The 25,636-nt window shown below is 42.4% G+C and overlaps 1 protein-coding gene across 1 annotated transcript in view; it reads right to left on the bottom strand.

The window, feature by feature from the left end:
* Window positions 1-25,636, bottom strand: part of LOC124722409 (Down syndrome cell adhesion molecule-like protein Dscam2) — a 758,217-nt gene that overhangs the window by 403,743 nt on the left and 328,838 nt on the right. Inside the window, exon 6 of the mRNA XM_047247577.1 lies at window positions 17,874-18,070. Within this exon, the coding sequence (XP_047103533.1) occupies window positions 17,874-18,070 (197 nt within the window). The remainder of the gene's footprint in view (window positions 1-17,873; window positions 18,071-25,636) is intronic.

The raw sequence follows: 25,636 nt of genomic DNA, 5'->3' as shown, positions 1-25,636 counted from the left end.
AGGTCTGCCTTCCTGTGTATTTCCTGCACCGTTTTAGACCGACGGCCTTTCTTTAGTTTCTCGAGACCCTCTAACCTAAAAAAACCGCCCAGTCCCCTCCACACAGCCCACGCTAACCGTGTATCCACTTCTTATGTGCACATGGTGCGGCGCTTACATTCGGACAAATGAAACTTTTTTAAAAGCGAAATTATTAAAACTAAATACAAATGAAAATGACAATCCTTTTACATATAAGTAGTGGTATCTTTCAGGAGGAACATTACTCGATGTAACCCCCTTCAGACGCAATGACCGCCTCCAATCTTGTCCTGAAACACTTGCACGCACTCTTTAAAAACAGTGCTGTCCATATTCTCGAATAGAGCTTCGATAGCGGTGCATAGAGATGTGACAGTAAGGTGGCTTGTCTTATTGGTAACTCTTTCGACTACGCTCCAAACATAGTAGTCCAGAAGGTTCAAATCCGGGCTATTTGGGGCCAGAACTCCTTTGACTATATCATGCCAACGTCATCCGAGAGCCAGTTTTGGACTAAATGGCTCGTATGAGGCCCTCCTCTGCCATCCGACGCATTGTTCGCTCGCATACATTCAATACTGACGTCAGTTTCCTCAGCGATTGCCCTGGGTCCTCCGAAATCAGCGCCTGAGCCTTTTCGATGACTGCCGCAGTTCGTGAAACGCGTTTCCTTGAAAGAGGTATCCTCGCCGGGTTAGCGGAACCTTCCCCAGACTTCTCCGAAGCGTTAGACTTGGCCACAATATCGTAAACAGTTGATCTCGGTTACCCGAAGAATCGAACAATTTTAGTGGGCGGACGCCCAGCGCGAAGACTTTCGATAATCGTGGCTCATCGGTTGAACTCCGCTCTTGTCCGTAACATCTCGGCCATTTTGAGACTGTTTACTAGATGCCTATTGCTTTCAAGAACGCAAATCTCGACCTCTAGCGGAACTACGATATGGCGGGAAATTAAGATTGAAATTTCTCCAGATTTAAGCGCAGTATCCTGTCGTGCAGCACTGACATGTTACGCGGTACCCGGAAACCCAGCTCTCTGAGCTAACTGTTGTTTAAAATTTGGAATTCCTATGTGTAGAAGCAGTGACAGCTTAGAATTTGTCCAAGCAGCAAGCCTATAATAAGAGTTGAAGAATGGAAATTTTGCACTAAAGGTTTCGTTGGATGATTTTACGAAAATACCTAAATCAATAATATTGCCTTGAATCGCTTCAATCAGCTTGTGATAATCACAGACCTTAAAAAAACCTGTTTGCAATTGGTTTGCTTGATTTCGTTGTAGTCATGCAAAGCAGCAATCAGCGCTTTGGGTATTCGTAGATGACCCGAAACAGACAAAATTAGCTCGTTCGTGGGGCACTTACAAGAAAATAATAGCTCGTTTCTTTGATTATTCTGCACATGTCATGACCACTGCGTTCGAGAGGCGAAGAAGAATTTCTGCTGAATCATATACAAAAATCTGTTTGCACAAGTCATTGATGAATTCAAGAAAAGCAACCGAAAACGTCGCTTCATGACAATGCTAGCCCACGTAATTATCTTAAAATCAGCAAGAGGTGCTATAATATTATATTGGCTGGGCAATGGGGAGCAACTTACTGTAACTTTGGATGACATTTATTTTAACCACTTGGTACACAAATAATGCTCATCTAAACAACAAATAAAAAATTTATTATATTCCAGGGTCATATTATTAATGAACTGACTTTTTTTGCCAATACTACATCCCTAAAAATTCCAAACGAAGTGCTATCCATACACACAGTAACTAAGGATTCTCACGGTATGGGCACATCAGGTTACTATTTCTACAGTGTTATATAACTTCCAGGCAAATTCACTTATTTTCCTGTATAATAATTAATTGTAGTAATGTTCTGCTAACTGCTGTTAAATGGCTCATTTGTTGCTGGATTCATACTAAAACCGCATTTAGATTTGTAATAGTTTCAGTGCAATGTAGCAATAGCAAAAGTTTGTATAATGCACTATGTGTTTTTGCTCCAGCAGTAATGTAATTTCTCTTTTTACATGTCATATCCTTTTTCCATGCTTCTGTCATCAAATATTGGACACCAGAATTTCTCCGAAGCTACTTTGTTTACACTCACTTCATGTTAGTTAAAAGTATTTTTATTGTTCTGTTCTGTATCAGACTTCGATTTTACATAGCTCCTTAACATTAATTTGCTTTCAGTTTTTATTCATAAAGCAATACAAAAACGGCATAAGCAGTAGAATATACTGCACGACTCTGATTGTAGCATTCACATGCTCTTTTCTAATGACATGTAATTTCTTTGTAGTGTATCTACGTTTCGTAAAGGAATACTGTTGGAACCACTTTGTTTACATCCACTACATGAAATTTAGAGCACATGACGTTCTGTGGCACTTTTTTGCTGTGAAACAAGTAGTACAAATGACTACTGTGTGTGATGAAGTGTGCTTCAATAAGATGGTGATTGCGTTGTTGCTGGATTACGCGTGAAATACGATTTCTAAGTGGGCAACTGACCCACGTCATAATATTGTAAGACGTCATGGTCTCCTGACCTTCATTGCTTACATATTCCGCCCTCACAATCATATTTCGCACATCAAGACGCTTCGTTCCAACCCAAACTCGATAAGATAAAGTCAATGTTGTATGAATTCATGTAAACGATGTGCAAATAACTAATAAATCGCAAGTGCGCACCGTGGTTGAAATACTCGAGACGACGGTCACAAAAGCTTTTAGTTCGGGAGAACAACCGCACGCCAGGAGGCTGGTCCCAACCTATCTACGTCGGGCGGTGACTGTCCGTAGAGCAGACAGCGTTCGCCAGAGTGAAAGGACGACCCTGTGTTTGGCTTAAAAGCAAATTCCGCTACATTGTGTGGGAGCGCCCAGCCTATGCATTCTTTACAAATATAGCACACAGTTTCAGAGACAGCAAATGCCAAACGCCAATGCTACAGATTTCCGGATTGGTCGTCTTAAACGAAACGTCATTCTCCTGTTTTAGAATAGCAATGCTGATTGGCAAACGATATTTCTGACGCCTTGAGCTGAATGAGTAATGGAAGAGACCGAAAGATACACCCCTTCACGTCTGGCGTGGAGCGGGGCCGTTCCGTTGTCGCTCTTGGAGCGAGAGCACGTAACGAGAGCATGCGCGCTCGTACGTGTACTCAAAGAGCGAGGAACAAGTCTCTCCTCAGTACTTCACTGGGAGAGCACCTCTGTCGAGAGCGAATCCGAGTGCGACTCTATATTGAGTCCTTGTGATTAAGCGTTGTTCACTGTGTTGGCCGCCACACTTACTGTGTGGTATGAACAGACAGAGTTATAGTTAAAAGCATGCGAGCGAATTTTTGAGTGTCATCGCGGTGGACTGGTTATCTGACCGGTGTACCACGCCAATAGTTAGACTAGGGGCGAATAAGAGTCCTTGACCTCATCAAGGCGTAGGGAGAGTTTGATTGGCGAAGGTCAATCCAGATAGAACGAGAGTTATCTTATTTGTCAGCAACGAGCGGCGCAGACAGCAGTCATCGCAGCTTGCGTTATTGTGCGCTACAGCTCCTGCGCGCCCCTTATTTCCTCCACAACAGTACACTTCACTGCATTTCACACGCAACAGCCTCGACCGTACCTAGCAACGTTCTAATGGACAATTATTCAAGTTGAGTAGGCGCGGCTCTCAGACATTCTGCCAAGTCAATAACAATCTTAAACTTTGTATAGAAGTTTCATTGGCGAATCCTATCCTTCAGAGGTAACTTCACATTCCGAAAAGAACCCGGAAGTAACTGGTTCAATTTATAACTAAAAGTGCCATTGTGATTTCTCAAAATTTTTGCCAAATAAATAATAATTTTCGTTAGTTTCATGTTTTCCTTACACTAACTAGCACTACTCCAGTACCCAAATATTCCACTAGTTATGTAAGAAATTTTGTGAATTTTTGTGTCATTTCCTTACAGCGGACGACTCCAGAAGATATTTATTGCTGAAAGTTTTTCAGGCATTTCTCTTTAGAACGTTAGGAGCGTCTGTCTGACTTCTGTAGTAGTGTGGGGATGGAAATTGCATCTTGCAGGAGCCACAGGGTAAAGGGTACTGTGGTGTCACCGCCAGACACCACACTTGCTAGGTGGTAGCCTTTAAATCGGTCGCGGTCCGCTAGTATACGTCGGATCCGCGTGTCGCCACTGTCAGTGATTGCAGACCGAGCGCCACCACATGGCAGGTCTAGAGAGACGTCCTAGCACTCGCCCCAGTTGTACAGACGACTTTGCTAGCGATGCTACACTGACAAAATACGCTCTCATTTGCCGAGACGATAGTTAGCATAGATTTCAGCTACGTCATTTGCTACGACCTAGCAAGGCGCCATTACCAGTTTATATTGAGATTGTAATTATGTGTAAACAAGAGCGATGTTCTCCAATTATGGATTAAAGTTAAGTATTCCAGCCGCTACGTTCTTTTCTTCATAGTATAACTCCTTTAACTGTTCCAGACCTCACGCCAGTCTGCGTGAGCTTAACGCGTGCATTTCGGCCCCCTCTAGCAACACGGTGTTGGCTCTTCTGCCAACACTACAGGTACATCTCAGATTAATCCGTTGCACAGAATGACAGAATAACACCCTGTCGCTCACAATATTCCACAAATTTTGAAACCCAATTTCCATCTTTTTTTTCTAACATTTAAAATAAATTTTTGTCGTCTAAGTGCAGCACGAATAGAAACGTCATATCGTGAGATCATCTGAAGAAATGGAAAATTCTGAAACCTATAAAAGTGTTTTTTTTCTTAAATAAGTAATTTACAGGCAAGTTATCTAAGTGTTGAGTTCTGCGGTTGGTGTCCATTTCAGTAAGATCCTTCTGGGTGTGTGAGAGCGTCATGATGCCGCGACACTTGCGATTTTTCGAGTGGTGTTGCAGATAACAGTCATCAGGGTGACTACTGATTTTTAAAATTGCGTTCGGGTGCCGTGGCATACTGTATGTTGATTAGGTGACAAGATCAAGAGGGAGATACAGCAAATTCTTACTGACTGGAATATTTTATGTTAATTTTATAGGTTGGCATCGGCAAATGCTGTGACGACTACGTCGTGACGTGGTGGCGCTTATGGGTTAGACCAGGGCCGGCCAAACGCTGCACAGTGTGCAGATGTGCGGAAGAGCTGCACATGTGCGCACGTGTGTGACAGCGAGCGACAGCGACATCTGTTATTAGACATGTGTCCTAAATGAACGGCGGCGGCTCCACTTCCCTGTTTATGTGGTACAAGCAAGAGCGCAACATACCCAGTCTCGTTTTCCCCTGGCGACCGTAACCTTAACAGAGACGTACTGAGGAATGGCAGGTACTGCGAAAAAGCAAAGGACGCGAGATGTATGTTCTCAGTTATTTAAAAATGACTGGGAACTGCAATTCTTTTTTGTAGCCGTTGGCGAAAACTCACAGTGTTTGCTGTGCCGCCAATACTATAATACGTATCACAAAGACGAGTGTAGTGTACTCAACAGTGAAGAACGGCAAGCAAAATTAAATGTCCTTAAGAAAATGGATGAGACACATCAACTCGATTTTACTGTACGTCAAAGTAACTGATACTTCTTGAACTCTTAGTTTCTTGTGTTACATTTATGTCTATTTTACTGTACGCTGTACAATGTACTGTTTTCAATTTTCCTGAATGACAACGACACTAAATCTTCACTGCGAGCAAGTTTTAAAATCGCATTAAAAATTGCACAATCTGGAAAACCCTTTTCCGAAGGGTGTCTGATTAATGCTGCAGAACTTGTGTGTCCCACGAACGTTAGTAGGTTTCAAGAAATCATCCTATCCAAACAAACAGTGACAAGATGACTGTATCAATGCTATCGCCGGCGATGTGCACAGGCAGCTAATAAATAAGGCTAAAGACTTTGTTGCTTTCTCTGTTGCGCTCGATGAAGCAACAAATCTTACAGATTCAGCCTCGTCCATAACATTCATCTAATTGTCGGTTATTATGCAGATTTCAGACGGAACTGATGAGAGATATAGCAATAATGGTATAGAAATAACAGGTGATCATCGAGAGGCCTGCGGTTATCATTCTGTTCAGAGGTCAGTGAGAAAGAAGTTATGTGGGTGTAACTGAGGGCACCGAGAATTAGTTATAGGAAACCTTTCATTGGTTTAATGTTATTTGAAATTATGAATAAGGTTCGTTGGAAGTCGCTAAGTGCTCTCTTTCTTAAATACTAGATCAAAAACATTACGCGTATTTACGTGCCGTCAGTCAAGCTGCCTTAATAAAAACCCACGGTTGTTAACTGCATTACTTGTCTTACTGGGTTAAACTGTTAACATAAAAGTAGACGTCTGAATGAGTAGACTGTGACAGTATTTTAAATGTTTAATACGCGAAAGACCTTTCCATGGTTGGCTTGCAAGCTGTGGAAAGAGCACTAGAATGCGCCGGTACAGAGTATCCCAACAAGTGAATAAAGCGACATCTGTGCGTATAAACATGCACTACATGAACGCTGACGGCTGCGGCGTGCACGCTGTGACCCGGAAGTTGCACATGTGCAGGAGCACAGCACGCGTGCAGAATTTCTGGCCGGCCCTGGGTTAGACTGTGGCGCCTGAGATATGTTGGTACTTCTCGCCACCGGGGGGGTCGGGCAGTGGCAGCTCCACACTGGCCAAGCACTGTCGGCCCGCCTGCAACCAATATGGCCAGGGCCTGTTGCCTTTTTGCGGTTCATGTGCTGAGCCGCTTTGCTATCTCGACGGCGTCTTTGATTTTTCTTTTAATAGTAAGTGTCTGCCTGGTTAAAGCACGCGCTTTCTGAAATTATATGGGCCCACCACAGTCGCCTTATTGTTCTGCCACGGCCAATGTAGTACTGATCAAAATCATGTACGCCACTCGTGTCCCGTAATGTGTGTGTTGATGAAGTTCCACACCTCGCCAATGCAGAAAAGTACAGAACTACAGCTGATGTCGCCGCGCGGAGTGGCCGCGGGATTAGAGGCGCCATGTCACTCACTGCCCGGCCCCTCCCGCCGGAGGTTCGACTCCTCCCTCGGGCATGGATGTGTGTTGTTTACAGTACACTGCACACAAGCAGTAATGCATTGTTCGTCTTATTGTGTGCAAACAGAAGTATATTCTCTTCTCTGTTCAAAGCTATAATCAATGAATTTCATATATCAGAAATGTATTAAGTTATTTATGGAATAATGCATTCAAGTACCAATGAACTATATTCTATTTCAACTAACAAGTCTCAAACGTAAGTGTATTTCTCATGTGGAGCTAAACTTCATGTATTCCATGTAGGAAGTGCTCAACCAGCATTTAATCTGTATAATCTGTGTAAACATACATCAGCGCAAACCATTTCAGATGAGAACAGCTCGAGGTTGTACCAAGACCTTCTCTTCTTAAATAGAAATAGGCCATTACTAACCAACATGCTACTTAGACTGTATTACTCATCCTAACACAGCATATTACTTCCCTCTATATATTACAAATTATTATTAATCACGCTCATTGTGCTACATTTTATTTTTTTATTTTTTTATTTTTCTTTGATATTTGCGTTGTATAAATTATGTTCTCATCAACTATGTAGTAACAAATTATATGGAACCATTTTAACAATTGTCAAGCATTCAATTCGCTGTAACCTCAGAGAAACCTTTATATATTATGTTCCTTATATTATTTTAAAAAAAGCATTAACAACTGTATACCAATAAGACTGTAACAATGAGAAGTCTTTGCTGTTTGGAATCAGAAGCATACGACCCACCTTACATTTCAAGGCGGTGGGTTACTCTGTACTGTTAATGAAATAAATAAATAATAAATGATCTTAACATAAGTTAGCTTAATTCGTGTGAAAGTCTAGGGACCGATGACCTCAGCAGTTTGTTCCTTTCGAAATTCACACACATTTGAACAGCTGACCCACTAGACTCCTGGCGTGTGAAGTTTATCTACGACGTCTTTAGTGGAACGCAGAAACTCTATTATTTTGTTGTTGTAAAGCAATGGTTGGATTCCCCTGGGGGTGGAATCTCGCCCACCCTGTTAGTAACACTTAAAAAAATAGTAGGCGGGCGATTTGCAGCAGATATCCCTCGAAGGTTCTCTTGACGTACTCTCTTGCTGTAAAAACTATGTTAATAGTACTCTCACTATAACATTTGCCCTGAAAGTAGTTGATAGTTTACTAAGTTCGATCTTGAGGCTGTCAGTGCTCCTTATGCTGTGTGCTCCGGTGTTCGATCTTTTCGCCACAAATTTTGTTTTCGGCATAAAATACATTAACGTGTGGTTATTTTACTTAAGGTCGTCATCAGAAATAACAATACGAAAACCCGCATGAAGGGGAAGGGCTATGTGATCAACTCGTACTCTGACGTGGAACTTACAAGGGGTGGACAAAATTATGGAAAAACCAGAAACACAACACATTACCATGCCTAATACGGTGTAGGTAAACCGTTGGCACTCAAAGCAGCTTCCGATCGTCTCGGAATGGATAAATACAGGTCCTACATGGTTTTCAATGGAATAATGGCACGCTCACGTAACAGTAATCGTGGTGGACAGCGAGCACGCACATTTCTCTCAAAATTAGACCAAAAGGCTCAATAATATTGAGATCTGGTGACTGTGGTAACCAGTGGAGATGCGACAATTCATTTTCGTGCTCACAAAACCAGTCCTGAACGATACGAACTGTGCGAACACAGCTTCGCCATTGAGGGATAAGCACTGTATCATGAGATCGACCTGAACAGCCAAAATGGTCACGTAACCCTTTGCAGTAATGTTACCTTGCAGAGTAACAATGCGTTTCATGAAACACTACGGTATCTAGGCGCTCAGTCCGGAACCGCGCGACTGCTACGGTCGCAGGTTCGAATCCTGCCTCGGGCATGGATGTGTGTGATGTCCTTAGGTTAGTTAGGTTTACGTAGTTCTAAGTTCTAGGGGACTGATGACCACAGATGTTAAGTCCCATAGTGCTCAGTCCCATAGTGCTCAAATTACATTTGAACCATTTGAAACACTACGATATGGCTATATAAATCACCACCGAAACCCCGCCGTGTTTCACTCTTGGGACGTAAACTCAGCCAGAAGTTGGAAACACTGCGAAACAAGACTTATCAGATCAAATGACATTCTTCCATTGCTCCGTAGTCCTGGTTTTATGGCTTCAGCACCACGTTTTTCTCTTATGGTCATTTGTATCACTGATCTATGGTTTTGGAATTCCAGCTCGTTGTGGAAATCCCATCTTATTGGCTCCCTTCGTGCTGTTTCTGTGCTGGCAGCGTTCGAGAGTGCGACATTCGGTTCTGTAGTGTCTTTTGCAGCTGTCGTCCTCTTCTCCTTCGTCACGATCCTCTACAGTGACCGTCCGTTACGAGCTCTCGACATACACTTTCGTCCGTGTTGTGAGTTAGCAGACGATGTTCATCCGCTTTCCTTGTATGCGGTATAAATCTTCGGTACGGTGCCTCTTGAATCACCAAACATTGCGGCTACCTTGGGAACGGATGCAACCACCGTACAAGCACCAACAATATGCCCACATTCGAATTCACTTAGCCTCAACTGCCGTATGTGGTCAAATACGTGTCGCCTATATGTACAAATGGTAATGAAATCAGCGACCGTTTTATATTTTCAGTTGTGACTTATGTTTTCAGAAAAACACTCGGATCGTATTTGTGATTACAAATGTTTGATACTTTAGTAGATGATTCCAAGTGTCAAGCTTTGTATTATTACATAAAAGTCGAGTGTCTCATGTCACAGTGACATCGATCCTCCAACTAGTGAAACTGTGAGAAACAGTTTTTGCCGGCCGGGGTGGCTGAGCGGTTCTAGGCGCTACAGTTTGGAACCGCGCGGCCGCTACGGTCGCAGGTTCGAATCCTGCCTCGGGCATGGATGTGTGTGATGTCCTTAGGTTAGTTAGGTTTAAGTAGTTCTAAGTTCTAGGGGACTGATGACCACAGCAGTTAAGTCCCATAGTGCTCAGAGCCATTTTGAACAGTTTTTGGCCAAAGCAGTTTGACACATGGTACATACAAATAACACGCAGCAATTCCCACTGGTTCTCAGATAACCTGTCGTGGGACACATACGTCCCAATGGTAGTTAAAGGGTTAATATATGGATCACTGAGTTATTGTGCTTTAGGTGCCGATGAGATATGACATTCAGGTATCTGTCCGTCATTTTCGGACGGACGGGGACGTAGTCTTTGGGGACGCAATAGTATACGTAAAGTATATAGTATACGTAATAGTATACGTAAAGTAACAATATCAAACCACCAAGTAGCAACCCTAATGCAGACTGCCTGCAGTAGTTGCCAAAACATCGACAGGTTTATTGTATTGACGCAGTCACATCCGCAGGAGAATCTTACTGAAAATGACTTCGGGAGTGAATGGATGCGCTCATACATTGCCATCCGGTTTGAGCAGCTGAGCCACTCAGAGTGGCCGCGCGGTTTGAGGCGCCATGTCACGGATTGTGCGGCTCCTCCCGCTGGAGTTTCGAGACCTCCCTCGGTCATGGGTGTGTGTGTTGTTCCTAGCATACGTTTGTTTAAGTAGTGTGTAAGTCTACGGACCGATGGCCTTAGCAGTTTGGTTCCTTAGGAATTCACACACATTTGAACATTTGAGCAGATGATGTACAACAACTTCGCATTTCTGAAAAGGTGTCGCGTTTGGATATATTACCTATTTTTTTTCCGGGTGGGCATCAACCTCAGTTCCAGAAAAGTGAAGAGCATCTGTCAACAGGCAAGCCGAGCCCTGCTACGTGACATAATTTAACATCTTGTAGTAAGCTCGATCAAATTAATGTATATTATAAATATCGTTAGGAAAAGTACAGGATACGTACTATGAGGTATACAAATGAATAAATAAATAAAAATTTCATTAAAAATTTTTCTAGGGAATCTTCGCCCTGGAAGCTCATTGACTGGAGTAGGAATGATGAGTGCCGCTTCGAACTGATTCCAGATGAGCAGCGAAAACGTATCTGGAAACGCCTGTCGTCCGCCATACAGCCCGACATGTGGAGGTGGTGGTCTAGGGAGCCATTTCATTTGATAGGGAGACCCCTTTGGCTGTCATCTGCGGCGCCGTTACAGTACAGGGGTACGTCGACGATATTCTACGTTCCGTTCTGTTGCCATCATTGGGTTACATTTCAACAAGATTATGCCCACCTGCACACGGCGAGAGTTTTTACTGGCTGTTTCTTGGCTGCCAAACCGTACCTTGGCCAGCAAGATCACCGGATCTCTCCATAATGGAGAACCTTATGAGCATTATGGGCAGGATCCTCCAAACAGCTCGTGATTTTGATGATCTAATACGCCAGTTGGACAGAATTTGGCACTGTATACCACAGGAGGACATCCAACAACTCTATCAATCAATGTTAAGCCGAATAACTGCCAGAATAAGGGCCAGAGATTGACCGAGTCGTTATTGTCTTGCTCACCTTCATTTGTGAAGCTCTTTTCTTGAACGAATCATCAAATTTTTCTGAAACTGTAATCGTTTGTTTGTCTACACATGTACATCACATCTACCAATTTCTGTCCGATTCGGATAATTCCTTCATGGTGCTTCGTTTCTTGTCTTAGAGAGTATTTTTTGGTATACTTTTATTTTACCCACTTTGTATCTAAGCGCATACACTTTCGCAGATATGACAGTGCATCGAAAACTTTTTTTACAACGTCAATTTTGATGCACTTAAAGGGGATTCCTCAGAAAACCAGTCGCAACAAATAACCTGAGAGCCCACAACAGTTAGCTAAATACGTTAACTGACTGGTAAGCTCAAGGCTCTCTGTGTAAAACTTGCCCAGATATGTAAAAATACGTGTGAGATAAGTTCCAGCTTCATGACTGACAACCGACTTACGTCAGGTGATGAACAATAAGGATGCTGATCGCAGACGTTTAATCAAATTCGACGCCTGAAAGCAACTACTTAAGCTTTGTTTTAAGTGTAACAGGGTATTGATCTGAGCGTAGAGTGCAGAATACCTTGTTTCAGAGTCTGACAACAGTAGATGAGGAAGAGCAATTGAAAATATTTGTTTTATGGGTGGGTACGAGTAGGATAACAGATAAATGAGATCTTGTGTGATTATATTGGTGGGATAAGTACGTGATCAGTGAATCGAGAAGCTGAGGGGCGTCCACACTAAAACACCAATGAAACAGACATGACTTGTAGACGCGTAAGCTGTCTGGTAGTAACCATCGTGTGAGAGACACTGCTATTGTCAAACAGGCGGATGATGCATATGTAACGCACACAAGCATTCATAGTTAGAACTACCGGTTTAGAATTTTCGCTGATCATTTTGCGTTGGGTTAAATTGCAACAGCAGAGGTCTGATAGAACGAGTGATTGCACAAATTCCTGTTTCGCATCCGTGGAAATATTATTTGAAATGATTAGGAGGCATATAGGAGTGCAGATTCATGAGCTCATTCAAAATTAAACTCATATTCTTCAGCTTTTTCTGATTCGATGTTGGGATATCGTGAGGAAGAATAGAGGGCACGTGTTGGTGACGTTAAGGCTAATTAACCTCTGTTATGGTAATAAAAGCACTTGGTACTTCTACTCATTTAGTTTTAACCCAGGCTTTGTTCACATCCTAACACTGAAAAGAGGGCATCAGTCTTGTGGACAGTGGCAGCAAGGATAAATATCTTCATACGTAACACTTAAGCAAAGCCGGTGGTCACAGGCATATAAATGGTATTTGTAAGAGGAAAATACCAACGGGAAGTCATTGATATACAAGGTTAGCAGCTTCTGGCCGAGGAATGATGGCTGTGGCACTCTTGGTTCAAGATACTTATAGGACGACTTTTCATTCGCACGGGCGACACGCTGTGGTCTGCTTTTCCCGTTGTGTTGATACGTGTTACAGGATCCAGACAAGATAGGGCTGACTGAAGACATCGAAAAAGTTCAAACAGGAGCAAGATACTTATAGGACGACTTTTCATTACCACGAAATAGGGGAGAGAGAGTCAGGGATATGATGAGCTAACTGTGATGGCATCGAAACAAATGCGTGTCTCACTGCGACAACATCTTTTCACGATATTTCAATCATCAGCTTTCTCCTCCAAATGCCAATATATTTTGTTGAGTTATATCTGTATTGGGAGAAATGAACATCTTATAAGAGAAATCATAGTTCAGATGGAAAAATTTAAGAGTTAATTTTTTCTACGTACTGTTACAGAGTGGAACGGTAGATAAACAGTTTGAGGCCGCGCGGTTAGAGGCGCCATGTCGCTGACTGCGCGGCCCCTCCTGCCGGAGGTTCGAGTCCTTCCTCGGGCATGGGTGTTCAAATGGTTCAAATGGCTCTGAGCACTATGGGACTTAACTTCTGTGGTCATCAGTCCCCTAGAACTTAGAACTACTTAAACCTAACCAACCTAAGGACATCACACACATCCATGCCCGAGGCAGGATTCGAACCTGCGACCGTAGCAGTCGCGCGGTTCCGGACTGAGCGCCTTAACCGCGAGACCACCGCGGCCGGCCAGGGCATGGGTGTGTGTGTTGTCCTTAGCATATGTTAGTTTAACTAGTGTGTAAGTCTAGGGACCGATGACCTCAGCAGTTTGGTCCCTTGGAAATTCACACACATTTGAACATTCGAACAAGCAGCGTGAAACTGGTTCTTTACACCCTCTGCCAAACAATCATGTGATAACTCCAGAGCAATAACGTAGATGTAGAAACTTCTTCAGGGATATATCTGAAAAATAAGATTTGCCATTTTTGTGAGCAGCATCTATAATTTGACACTATCATATGCTTCGCTGAAATATAGTGATGTCAGTATTGCGGTTTCTTGGTTTTCCGTAACGCATTTCAACACATCAGTTTCCTGAATTATTGCGGTATTCGTACTATGGTGTTTAAAGAAACTAGATCGGTCTTTGTCATGTAAACTGATTGCGCTTCAGTATTCTATTTACCCAGTTGATCATGAATAAATATATTCGAGGGTGGATGTTGATTTTCATGTAATTACAAGGTGATGGTGGGCTTTTATTCTTTTGGATGGATCGGACTTAGTTTGTTTCGAATGGTATCTATTTCGTTCTCAAAGCAAAAATTAAATACGTCTGTCTAGACTGTTCTTATGTTCTCCGTGATATTCTTGACCATGTTCACACGATGCTGATACCGTCGTTGTCCATCGCTTCAAAAGAGAGTCTCATTATTACTTTTGTTGTTGCGTTTACTGTAACGTGTTTTTGGTTTAAAGGGTCCATGTTAGGTGCGTGGTTTGCGGGTTCTCACAGGCGACAGGATGTCCCAGCAGGGGGATGTTTGGCCTCAAAATTATTTAGGTAATTACAGCAGCTGGGACATGAAAAACAGTTCCCGATTTTGTCTTTTCAACACTCACATTCTAGAAATTCTTCCACAAAATAGCGGAGGTCATATCGTTGCACACAATGGAACTAGAGTACCATGCTATAGCTTTGCGAAGGTACAGCCTTAACCTTTAACCTGTTTCCCAATGAAGCAAATGTTGACTTTTTCCAGTCACGTTTGTTTGTCTTTTCGTTTTTCTGTCACTGAAGTTGTTTTGTTTTATTATTGTCGTCTTTTCATTATTAGTGTCCACCTCTTCACCATATTCCTCTGTCTCTCCGATCACGTCCATTACAGCCACTGCACAGAGTCTACACCACTAAATCTGTATGACTTTACTCTGAACAAATAAATGTAAACTGCTGCTTTTCCTGTTAGAGCTATTACTATTTTTAAATCTTCTTTAATTACAATTGCGAAGTGTTAGGTTTCATTTTAAATAAATATACACTGAAGTGACAAAAATCAATGGGGTCTCTAATAATATCGTTTTGGACCTCCTTTTGCCTGGTGTAGTGCAGCATCCCAGCGTGGCACGGACTCAACACGTCGTTGGTAGTGCCCTATAGAAATATTGAGCCAGGCTGTCTGTATAGCGTCCATAGCTGGGAAAGTGTTGCCGGTACAGTATTTTTTGCTAGAACTGCTCTCCCGATTATGTCCCATAAATGTTCGACGGGATTCATATCGGGCGACGTGGCTGGCAAAATCATTCGCTCGAATTATCCAGGATGTTCTTCAAACCAGTCGCAAACAACTGTGGCCCGGCGATATGCTGCATTGTCATCCATAAAAATTTCACCATTGTCTGGGAACATGAAGTCCATGGATGGCTGCAAATGGTCTCCAAGTAGCTGAACAGAATAATTTCCAGTTAATGATCGCTTCAATTGGACTAGAGCACCCAGTCCATTCGAACTCTGCCATCAGTACTTACCAACTGAAATCGAGACACATATGACCAGGTCACTGTTTTCCAGTTGTCTAAGGTCCGTCCAACCGATATGGTCATGAGCCCAGGAGAGGGGCTGCTGGCGATGTCGTGCTGTTAGCAAAGGCACTCGCGTCGGTCGTCTGCTGCCATAGCCCATTAACGCCAAATTTCGCCACACTGTCCTAACGGATACGTTCGTTGTACGTCCCACATTGATTCCTGCAGTTATTTCACGCAGTGTTGCTTATCTATTAGCGGCGACAACTCTACGCAAACGCCGTTGCCCTCGGTCGTTAAGTGAAGACTACTGTGTTGTCTGCGGCGACAGATAGTGCATTAAATTTGGTACCCTCAGCACATTCTTGACACTGCGGTTCTCGGAATATTAAATTCCCCAACGGCTTACGAAATGGTATGTTTCATGTGTCTAGCTCCAACTACCGTTCTGCGTTCAGAGTCTGTTAATTTCCGTCGTGCGTGAGGCATAATCACGCCGGAAACCTTTTCTCTGTAATGTTGAAGTGTGGATGAAGGATTAAAGCATGCAAGGGGTTCGTGACTGCCCAAAATATGGCTAATTCTTTGCATACGAAGAGAGTATGTGTGGACTATATACACTCAAGGGCCCAAGAAACTGGTACAGGCATGCGTATTGAGAGATATATAAACAGGCGTGCGACGCTGCAGTCGGCAACGCTTATATAAGACAACTGTCTGGCGGAGTTGTTAGATCGGTTACTGCTGCTACAACAGCAGGGTGTCAAGATGTAAGTGAGTTTGAAAGTGGTGTTATAGTCGGCGCACGAGCGATGGGACACAGCATCTCCGAGGTAGCGATGAAGTGAGAATTTTCCCGTAAGACTATTTAACGATTGTACCATGCATATCAGGAATCCGGTAAAACATCAAATCGATGTATAGTTTTAAGTGTAGTAAAAGAAATGAACAGAGTAAGTTTTTTCCACCTGCTGGCATCTGAGCTTCGCTAGTGTCAAACTAAAGAGGAATACAATGATTGTGTTTGTCAAGTACAATTGGAAGAATAGTGTTTATCGCAGTCAAAATCTCATGAAATTTGAGCTCAGTTAGAGGGGAACTTAACTGTGAAAGTTAACCTTTCAAACATGTTTGTACCAACCAAGAAAATATTTCAAGTGGAAGTCAGTGGCGACTCGTAACCACGAATTCCCAACTGAAGAGTGGAAATGTTAAACATTTTAATTGCCAAATCTCACGTTTTTCCACGGGGACCAAAAAACAATGTATCTCATTTTGTACATAACTTATTTTTATACAAATAACTGACAAGCTGTTCTGATGCTACAGAACCATGCTGCTCACCTCATCACAGCAAAAACATTATACAAATAGGGAAATAAATTATCAAAAACGTTCTAGGTGCCACACCAAGGAACTAACTGGTTCTAAGCGCCAATAAGAAAGTTTTTGTTTCCGTTGTCATTAGTACTGAGGCACCACATTTTATTTGTGATAATTCAAATACTGAAGTACGGCAATAATGTTTTAAGCAGCGGAACTCCAGTCAACAAAAACAATTTCTAATGCCTTTTAAATTTTGCACGGGAGACTAAGAAAATTAATTTAAAAAAAGTTTAGTAATGACTTCTGTTTCTTATACATCTCCTTTCTTGAGATCAGATATTGAAAAGTTTACTGCAGGGCTCCCTGACCTGTTGAGGAAGAAATTTCTACATCGTCAACAGGTGTTTCTGTTTTGCAACTGAAAAACATGGCTGGCCATTCAGATAAAGTACAGCATGATATGCAGCTAGTAATGAATGTGTCAACCATTTTACCCACGATTTGGCACTTGTAACAAGTCCAGCAACATTCAACAAGGTACCGAGAATCCAATAGCACTGAAAATACATTTTCTGAAAAACATGAAACGTTTAACGTTTCCACTCTTCAGTTATTTCGCAGCCGGCTTGTTCGCTGAACAGTTTCTACTGGGTCCTTTATGCTCATATTATCGTAAACTTTCACCCACGTCAGTTTTCGCTAATAATTATGGCGTACTGTGAATATAGTATCTAGGAACACATAGAAAATATAAGACATGAATTTCGAATATTTGGCAGTTTACAAGTTTACTGAAAGCGAGCTAGATCTTCAATTTTTTTTGCGAAAAGTACTAGTTATATTATTGTAATTATTATTTCCTGCCACAGTGCTCTCGTAAAGTTGTCTACACAAATGATACTAGTTACTTAACCGCTAATTATCAAATATTATCCATTATTTTTGTAAATATCAGTATTTTGTACATTATAACTCGGAATGACTTCAGAATTTTTCTTAGCCCCTCCCCCATCCCCCTCCCTCTACAACAGTAAGCATGCAGTAATCACAAAAGAGGTATGGAAGTGAATGATTAGGATAAGTCGTGCAGATTACCTCCGAGGCGGAGCTCACTGGTGCCCTGCGCGACGTCGTCGTCGTTGCGCACGAAGCACTGGTACATGCCCTGGTCGTCGCGGCCCACGCTGTGGAACTGCAGCTCCGCCGTGTGCTCCGCCAGCGGCTGGCCGTCCTTTAGCCACGTCACAGACCGCACCGGGTGTCCCGTGATCTGGCAGCTCAGCTGCGCCGGCCTGCGCTCCCACACACCCTCATCGTCAGCTCACTCTCATCTCTGGCATTTTTTTACGCATAACACACTTCATATTAGACTAGGGCGACAATAATTGATTGGTAATGAAATCTGCAATCTCTATCGAATAAAAATCTTTTCTTTATCTCTTTGAGAGATGACGAATAATGTGGAAATTAGACAAATATTCGCAACGCATTATGTGGGGAAATACAGCACATTGGTAGACTACCTCTTGTTACCACTCACAATTTCTTCAGCAGTATAACTATCTTTAGTCCACCCCCGGCAGCTGAGTGGTCAGCGCGACAGAATGTCAATCCTAAGGGCCTGGGTTCGATTCCCGGCTGGCTCGGTTTAAAAAAATAGCCCAGAATAACATAGAATTCATTCTCCCTCGTGGGCCGCGCGGGATTAGCCGAGCGGTCTAGGGCGCTGCAGCCGTAGACTGAGCAGCTGGTCCTGGCGGAGGTTCGAGTCCTCCCTCGGGCATGGGTGTGTGTGTTTGTCCTTAGGATAATTTAGGTTAAGTAGTGTGTAAGCTTGGAGACTGAAAACCTTAGCAGTTCAGTCCCATAAGATTTCACACACATTTGAAAATTTTTTTCTCCCTCGTGGTCCTAACGCCTCACCCTGTCCATCACGTCCTTACCCTTCTTGCATTCGACACACACAAATGTTCTCACCACTATGCAGAGACTCCTATATCCCAGCACAAAGGATCTCTTGTGAATGAATGGGGGACTATGATTGGCTCTTATCGAATTTGACTCCGAATTACTGATGCCGGAGGTGTGTAAGCACCATCCACCTTTTTTTTTTTCTCTCTGCAGACAAGACTTTCAGCCACAAAAAACTATTTTATACAGATAGCCATATTACACCCACAATTAAACCTTGCAAAGTGCCCTACATATCGTCAAATATGGAAAGACTAATACTCAATGACACTGCTATCCACCTGAGGACAGGAGCGTGAATATTAGATCATGAAACAGATCTCCAAAACCCAGCAACATATCACCGCATACCGTGTCGATGTAGTAAACATACTATTCGTATCTGTGCCATACAAAATCACCCATTTTACATCATTTGTACATATACCATGAAGACATACAGCATAAGCACATGCACCATAGGTATACTTGCGGCACTAGATATTTCCCGTGAGGTCGGGCAGTCATTCAATCCCAACACATGACCAGAGCGCCCTCAGTGGTTCAAAGTCACTCTCGGAACTGTTGTACAAAGACAGACTCGTTCCCCAACGGTACAAATGCGTTACTGTTTCTGGTCCTGACCTGCTTGCTTGCTCGCTTTTCTACACACATCTCCAGACTCTATGATTACAAGAACATATCTAATTTTGCATGGTTTGCAAGAATATCATACCATTTTCGTGGTACTTCTCGATATCAAACACATATCAGTATCGCTTGTATAGCAGTATTGCTCTCACAATATATTTCCAAAGATATAGACTGGAAATTAATACTCTAGAAACCCGAAACTTTAGCTAGGTGGAGCATGCTGTAAACTAAAGAGTAACTAGAAACTTATCCCATCTGCAAATACCTTCATGTGAAAAACCTCGACAAAAGAAAAATACTGCAAACTGATACTTCCACTCGCTAATCCGATGTTGGTTATGTAACAGATTCCAAATCATCCCTATAATTTACAAAGTCAAATAATGTGTTTCTCATGTCAAGAGAACCAGCAAACATGTCTTTCACCTGCTAGATGCACACACCACACTCAATGTTCTCTCAGCTAAATAAAGAAGTGAAACGTGAAGAAGCAGTCCTGTCACTGGCGCTGCAAGCCAAGCACACATAGGCAGGATCATCCTAGGAAAATAACCAGCACGCATAGGCAGGATCATCCTAGGAAAATAACTGGCCTAATATATATTTGATCACTATACTTACAATTAAATATTATGATCGCAGTCTCCACTGAATGACATTTGACAATGAGTGAAGTATCGGAAGTACATCCTACTGACAGCTGTGGCTCTGGAAATAGAAATATCGTTACTATTCTTACGACTTGACATACTCTCCCCTTTGCTATCACAGTATTCCACAGTCTTTTCCTTTACACATGTCAGAACACAAACACATACTTCATAAGCCTGATGCTCAAGGTGAACCTATCACGCATGCCCTACTACTAAGTATAATACTTCGCAAATAATTGATTTCAGATGATACTAAATAATACTGACCGAAAATCAGCGAGGGGGGGACATGTCTCATGAGTTTTCTTGTGAGTGGTACCACGGTGTCTTAAAAAGAGAGTAGTAATCGTCTTACAAACTGTCAGATGTTAAAAAACACAACCATATTTTCATCACAAGCGGTCTTAGTTCTACAGGTGCACTCAAGTATCTATGTTAAAAGCTATACTGGCCTTATAAATCGGGGTATGACAATACCTCCAAATGAATTGGTTTTTCCAGACAATCACCATTGGAGTGTATATTATCAGACCAGCAGTCCTTTTACATGTAGCCCATGATGCAACCTCGTGATAAAATCGCTGAATTTTGAAAGTGATTCGGTTAAGGAACATGGTATGAAACCGGTATTTGCAACTCCCTTACGCTGCTAGATATTTCTCCAGTATTTGTAACATATTCTGTCTCGGTACCATGTCAGAGGTTCGGTGATATATCCACTGAATCATAGGCGATGATTGATTGAGGAGGATCACTAACAGTAGTAGATGTTGTGCTGACTGACGTCGTAATAAATGTGCACTAGCTTTTCAGGTCTCTAGTGTGACGCTATCCACTAGAAATGATGTCTATGATTTGGAATCAGGTCCCTCCATTCAAGCACATACCTGCATTGGATCCTATGGAGAACTCCTTTAATGTTTACAGCCACTAGTGAATCATATTTCTGACACTCTCATATCTCGAGACGAGTCACCTCTCTCGAACCTATCTGCTACAGTAAAATTCCAGCGTCGTTTAGGGTAGTCCCTATGCATCATGCAACAGCCCTCTCAGATTCTGCGCTACCATCCCTGCAGCTTTGCGCATGTGATCATTCCATTGTAAGCCGGAACTGAGTAGAAGTCGGAGGATACTATATCTACCACCTTTTGCATACCGTCTAGGTACAGGCTAAGCTTCGTTACTGCGACAGGACCGTGTTTTGACCATTCAAGAGAACTGGGAACCGAGAGAAAGATGAGGATTTTTGCTACCTCACTGTGGTGCACCCCAAAACTACATACAAGTACTACAGATCCGCATCCATTCACATTTGTCTCCCCAACATGCTATCTTCGTTATTTTGTACCATTCATCAGAGAAAATTTACGAACTTTAAAGGCTCAACTAACTTCATCTGATAGAGAACTAGATAAGATTTTTTCCGCATCTCTCTCCTCCCATACATCGAAAACAAATACCGCATGCACGCAGGCAACGAGCACATGTGACGATCCTATTAAATATACAGCTATTGATCAACTGCAGAGACCAGTTTAAAGTTTCATCACCTCTACTGTAGGAAGATGATCATGTCCCGCCGACTATAGTGTAAGCCGCAAGAGATCAAGAGACGCCCCCTGTGGTCCTCTGTCGCTGTTTGAAACTTTTTTTTTTTATCTAACATGCTTCTTACACTGCCAAACATTTTGTTTTACTGCCGCGACTTCGAGGTCTGTGTCAGGTTCTAAACTGACATTAAGACGTTCTGATCCATGACCTCTCGCAGACAACAAGGACATCACTCCAAAGTACCATTATTCAAGATGGCACACTGTGACGTGATTGACGTCATTCAAGATGGCTGCTGTGACGCCAGCTGATGATGTGATGGGTGTCATTCAAGATGGCTACTGTGACGTCAGCTGATGATGCGAGTACCGTTACCCAAGATGTCTGCAAAATGTCACACCCTCCTGCCAAGCCCTCTGGCGGGAAGTTTGAATTTTGGAGGGAAGATAGGACAACTGGGCTACCTCTAGATGTCGCACGGCGTAAATCATATTATTACTGCTGTTACCATAATGCACTACACTCACTGGATGATTTTAAATAAAAGTCATTTACAACATAAGGAAATTGGAAGAGTTTTGCAGTGTTGGCGTGAGTTTCCAAACAATATTTAAACTCATCTGTCACATTGACGGAATAGCTGATGGTTCTACGTTCCATTTCAACTGATTATTCATATTGCAGTCATATACGCGATCACTGTTTCGGTGCTATCTATCTCCAGAAGGTGTCACCCCTCTTCCGAAACTCTTTCTCCAACTCAAACAAGCGTTGTCAGTCAATCATTATATGGTAACGAACAGCGTGCCAGTGAACTGATGGGATGGAAAAGACACTCCTGATGTACTGAAGTATTAAGCATAACAGTTGATTGTGTGAACAATTTTACCAATTTTACAGTAATTTCAATACCGATCAATGATGTGACAGAATGTTTTCAAATTTCAGTATCATAGCTAAACCACCCCGTCCCTTCTTTGCGAGTATCATTGCGAATGTCGACAGAGGACTGTGCAGTACATCCATGCATTGTTACTTCCATCCATCATCAAAGTATATCAGACAGTGCTGTACATATTGCTAACACTTCGAGCATAGTGCTTAATTTACGATTTATCTCTAGGCTGATGGGAGTCATAGAGCATTCTCGCAGTCTTATGGTATAATTAGATACTGAAAGACCCCCTAACACTGTCATTGACTAACCCGCCCTGCAACACCATTACCAGTTTTATCTGAAATCGACCAGAAATAGACTGCTACATTCCACGTCTTGTGAATGAATGGAGCTTGCCGAGTTCTCGCCCATCCAAGTGCACAAGATTTCTCACGATGCGTCCATGTCGAGGAGGTTAGCACTCCTTATCAATGTATAGTAACAGATTTGAAAGTGTGATGTAATAGCAGACAGTTAAGAAGAACAAGAAACGGGTGATTTTTATGCGCGATGGAGCTCCATGCGGATGTAATTTGAAGCATTTTTACGTAAATCAACCAAACTATCAATTTTGAAGTATGGTTCCAGAGTCTAGGATCAGTACCTGGAAGGTATTGGTAAGAGAGAACATAAACACACGCTCTCCTAAGGCTACAACATTCCGCACTTAAAATGGGCTATAATGTTAGATATCTTGCGTTTCAGACCTATCAGTCATATGGAATATAGCGTTGTTAATATTCCAATGTAAGAAATATGCTTCAAGCGCATGACATACATCCTTCTTCCCAGTTTCTCTACGATAAACTCTGTTATCTAACCGTAAAACGAAAAAACTACTTCCTTAAAACATCGGCTCTGTGTGATACGAGCATGGTACAGCTTTGCGGAGGTGTACAGCGTCCACGGTTCACATCCGATCACGCTTCAGAAATTATACTATGCCTGCATCAGACCTATACAAAATTATCGTAGATAACGGGGAATACCTCTTACAAGGAAACAGATAACCGCTTAGCAGCAGCGTCTTACATGTGAAAATTAAAAGTCATTCCGCCACTAACTCTGTAAACAGCACATCTACCAGGCAGATGTATACATGGAGATTGCAGTGCCTCACAAGCATCTATCGCTAACTTAGTTATGAAGCTGAAGTCTCGATTTTACACCAAAGATGTGACAGGGGGATGGAGTACATTGCGTAAATCATAGTTCGTTTAGAGGAATGTGTCACGCTTCATCACACATAAGATGGAAGTCCTCTGATGACCGACAGGTTTACCGTTAACGATCGCAAGTAGACAGTGTTTTAAATCTCATACAGAACACGTGACTGTATACAAGTCGAACGCAGGCTATGTCACGCGACTGATGCAACCTGACAGAACAGTGGAAAAATTGACCTACAGCAACTTCTCCCTCTCTAGAATGCATCATCAGTCTACCATTAAATCGTACATTGTTACAGCTCCATCTCAATCGATCACCCCGTCTACTCTCTGTCATCCTGTAACGTAGATGCATGTAAGTTTAGAGGCGGATGGTTCTCTGTCTTCCTGAAAAGCGTCAAATACAGCAGTCGACTCACATGTATCAGTGGTACCGGAATAGACATACAGTATAATGCTGCCTTGACGGAAAAAAAATTGACTGCTTCCCTGATTCCCTTCACTTCCATGTCGACGTTTTCTTGGATTCCTCTTGGTGCTGCATACTTGTTCCCATGTTCAAACTGCTCTGCGCCTACCAAAAGATACGCAAGTACTTCCTCAATTTCCCCGCATTTTGGTGTGTATTCGGTCAATTTATACCTATATACCTACCCCCCCCCCCCCATCATTTTTTCGCAATTCTATCGATTTTATGTCAGTTCCATCCATGCGATCATGACATAACCTCTCATTCTGTGTTCTGAAAATTGCTTGTGAATGTAGTACATCTGCCAAACATAGCCCAAATGCACTGATTGGGAGGCATAGTATAGCACTGTACTCGATTGTATCCAGTCACCACCACAAATGTAGAGTGTTTGCTCTGTATTCTGTATGTCTGTGTATATGCATGTGGTACCAATCACAAGAAAACTTATGAGACATTGTCGTCCCCCCATCGCTGATTTTCGGTCGGTATTATTTTGTATCATCTGCAATCATTTATTGGCGAAGTATTATACCTACTAGTAGCGGATGTGTGATTGGTTCACCTTGAGCATCTGGCTTTTAAAGTATGTGTTCTGACATTTGTGAAGGAAAAGATTGTGGAATACTGTGATAGCAAAGGGGAGAGTATGTCGAGTCATAAGAATGGTAAAGATATTTCTATTTCCGGAGCCACGGCTGTCAGCAGGGTGTATTTCCAATACTTCACTCACTGTTGAATGTTCAGTTGAGACTGTGGTCGTAATATTTAATTGTAAGTATAGCGATCAAATATATATGAGGCCAGTTTTTTTCCTAGGATGATTCTGTCTACGCGTGCTTGGCAAGCAGCACTGGTGACAGGAATGATTCATGTTTCTCATTAATGGCAGGAGCTGTCTGAATAGAAAGGCCTGTTGGAGTGTAGGAATGGAGCTGACTTAACCGTGTACTCCTCTAGACAGCTGAATAGCGAACTAATACTTAATATGTGTTGGACAGCTTTTGTGAACCTGTGGAAATTTAAGAAGATTCAATATGGATGTGTGTTTGTGCTGGACCATTATTCCCACTGACGTAAATTGTTCGGTTGACTGCTTCTTCACATTTCACGTCTTTATTTAGTTGAGGGAACATCGAGTGTGGTGTGTGCATCTAGCAGGTGGAAGACACGTTTGCTGGTTCTCTTGACATGAGAAACACATTATTTGACTTTGTAAATTATAGGGATGATTTGGAATCTGTTACATCACCAACACTGGTATTAGCGAGTGGAAGTATCAGTTTACACTATTTTTCTTTTGTCGAGTTTTTTCACATGAAGGTATTTGCAGATGGGATAAGTTTCTAGTTACTCTTTAGTTTACAGCATGCTCCACCTAGCTAAAGTTTCGGGTTTCTAGAGTATTAATTTCCAGTCTATATCTTCCGAAATATATTGTGCGAGCGATACTGCTATACAAACGATACTGA

Source organism: Schistocerca piceifrons, chromosome X, assembly GCF_021461385.2.
Source record: "Schistocerca piceifrons isolate TAMUIC-IGC-003096 chromosome X, iqSchPice1.1, whole genome shotgun sequence".
NCBI classification, from domain to species: Eukaryota; Metazoa; Arthropoda; class Insecta; order Orthoptera; family Acrididae; genus Schistocerca; species Schistocerca piceifrons.
Note: the sequence above shows the minus strand (reverse complement) of the source record. Positions and strands in the feature narration are given on the sequence as shown.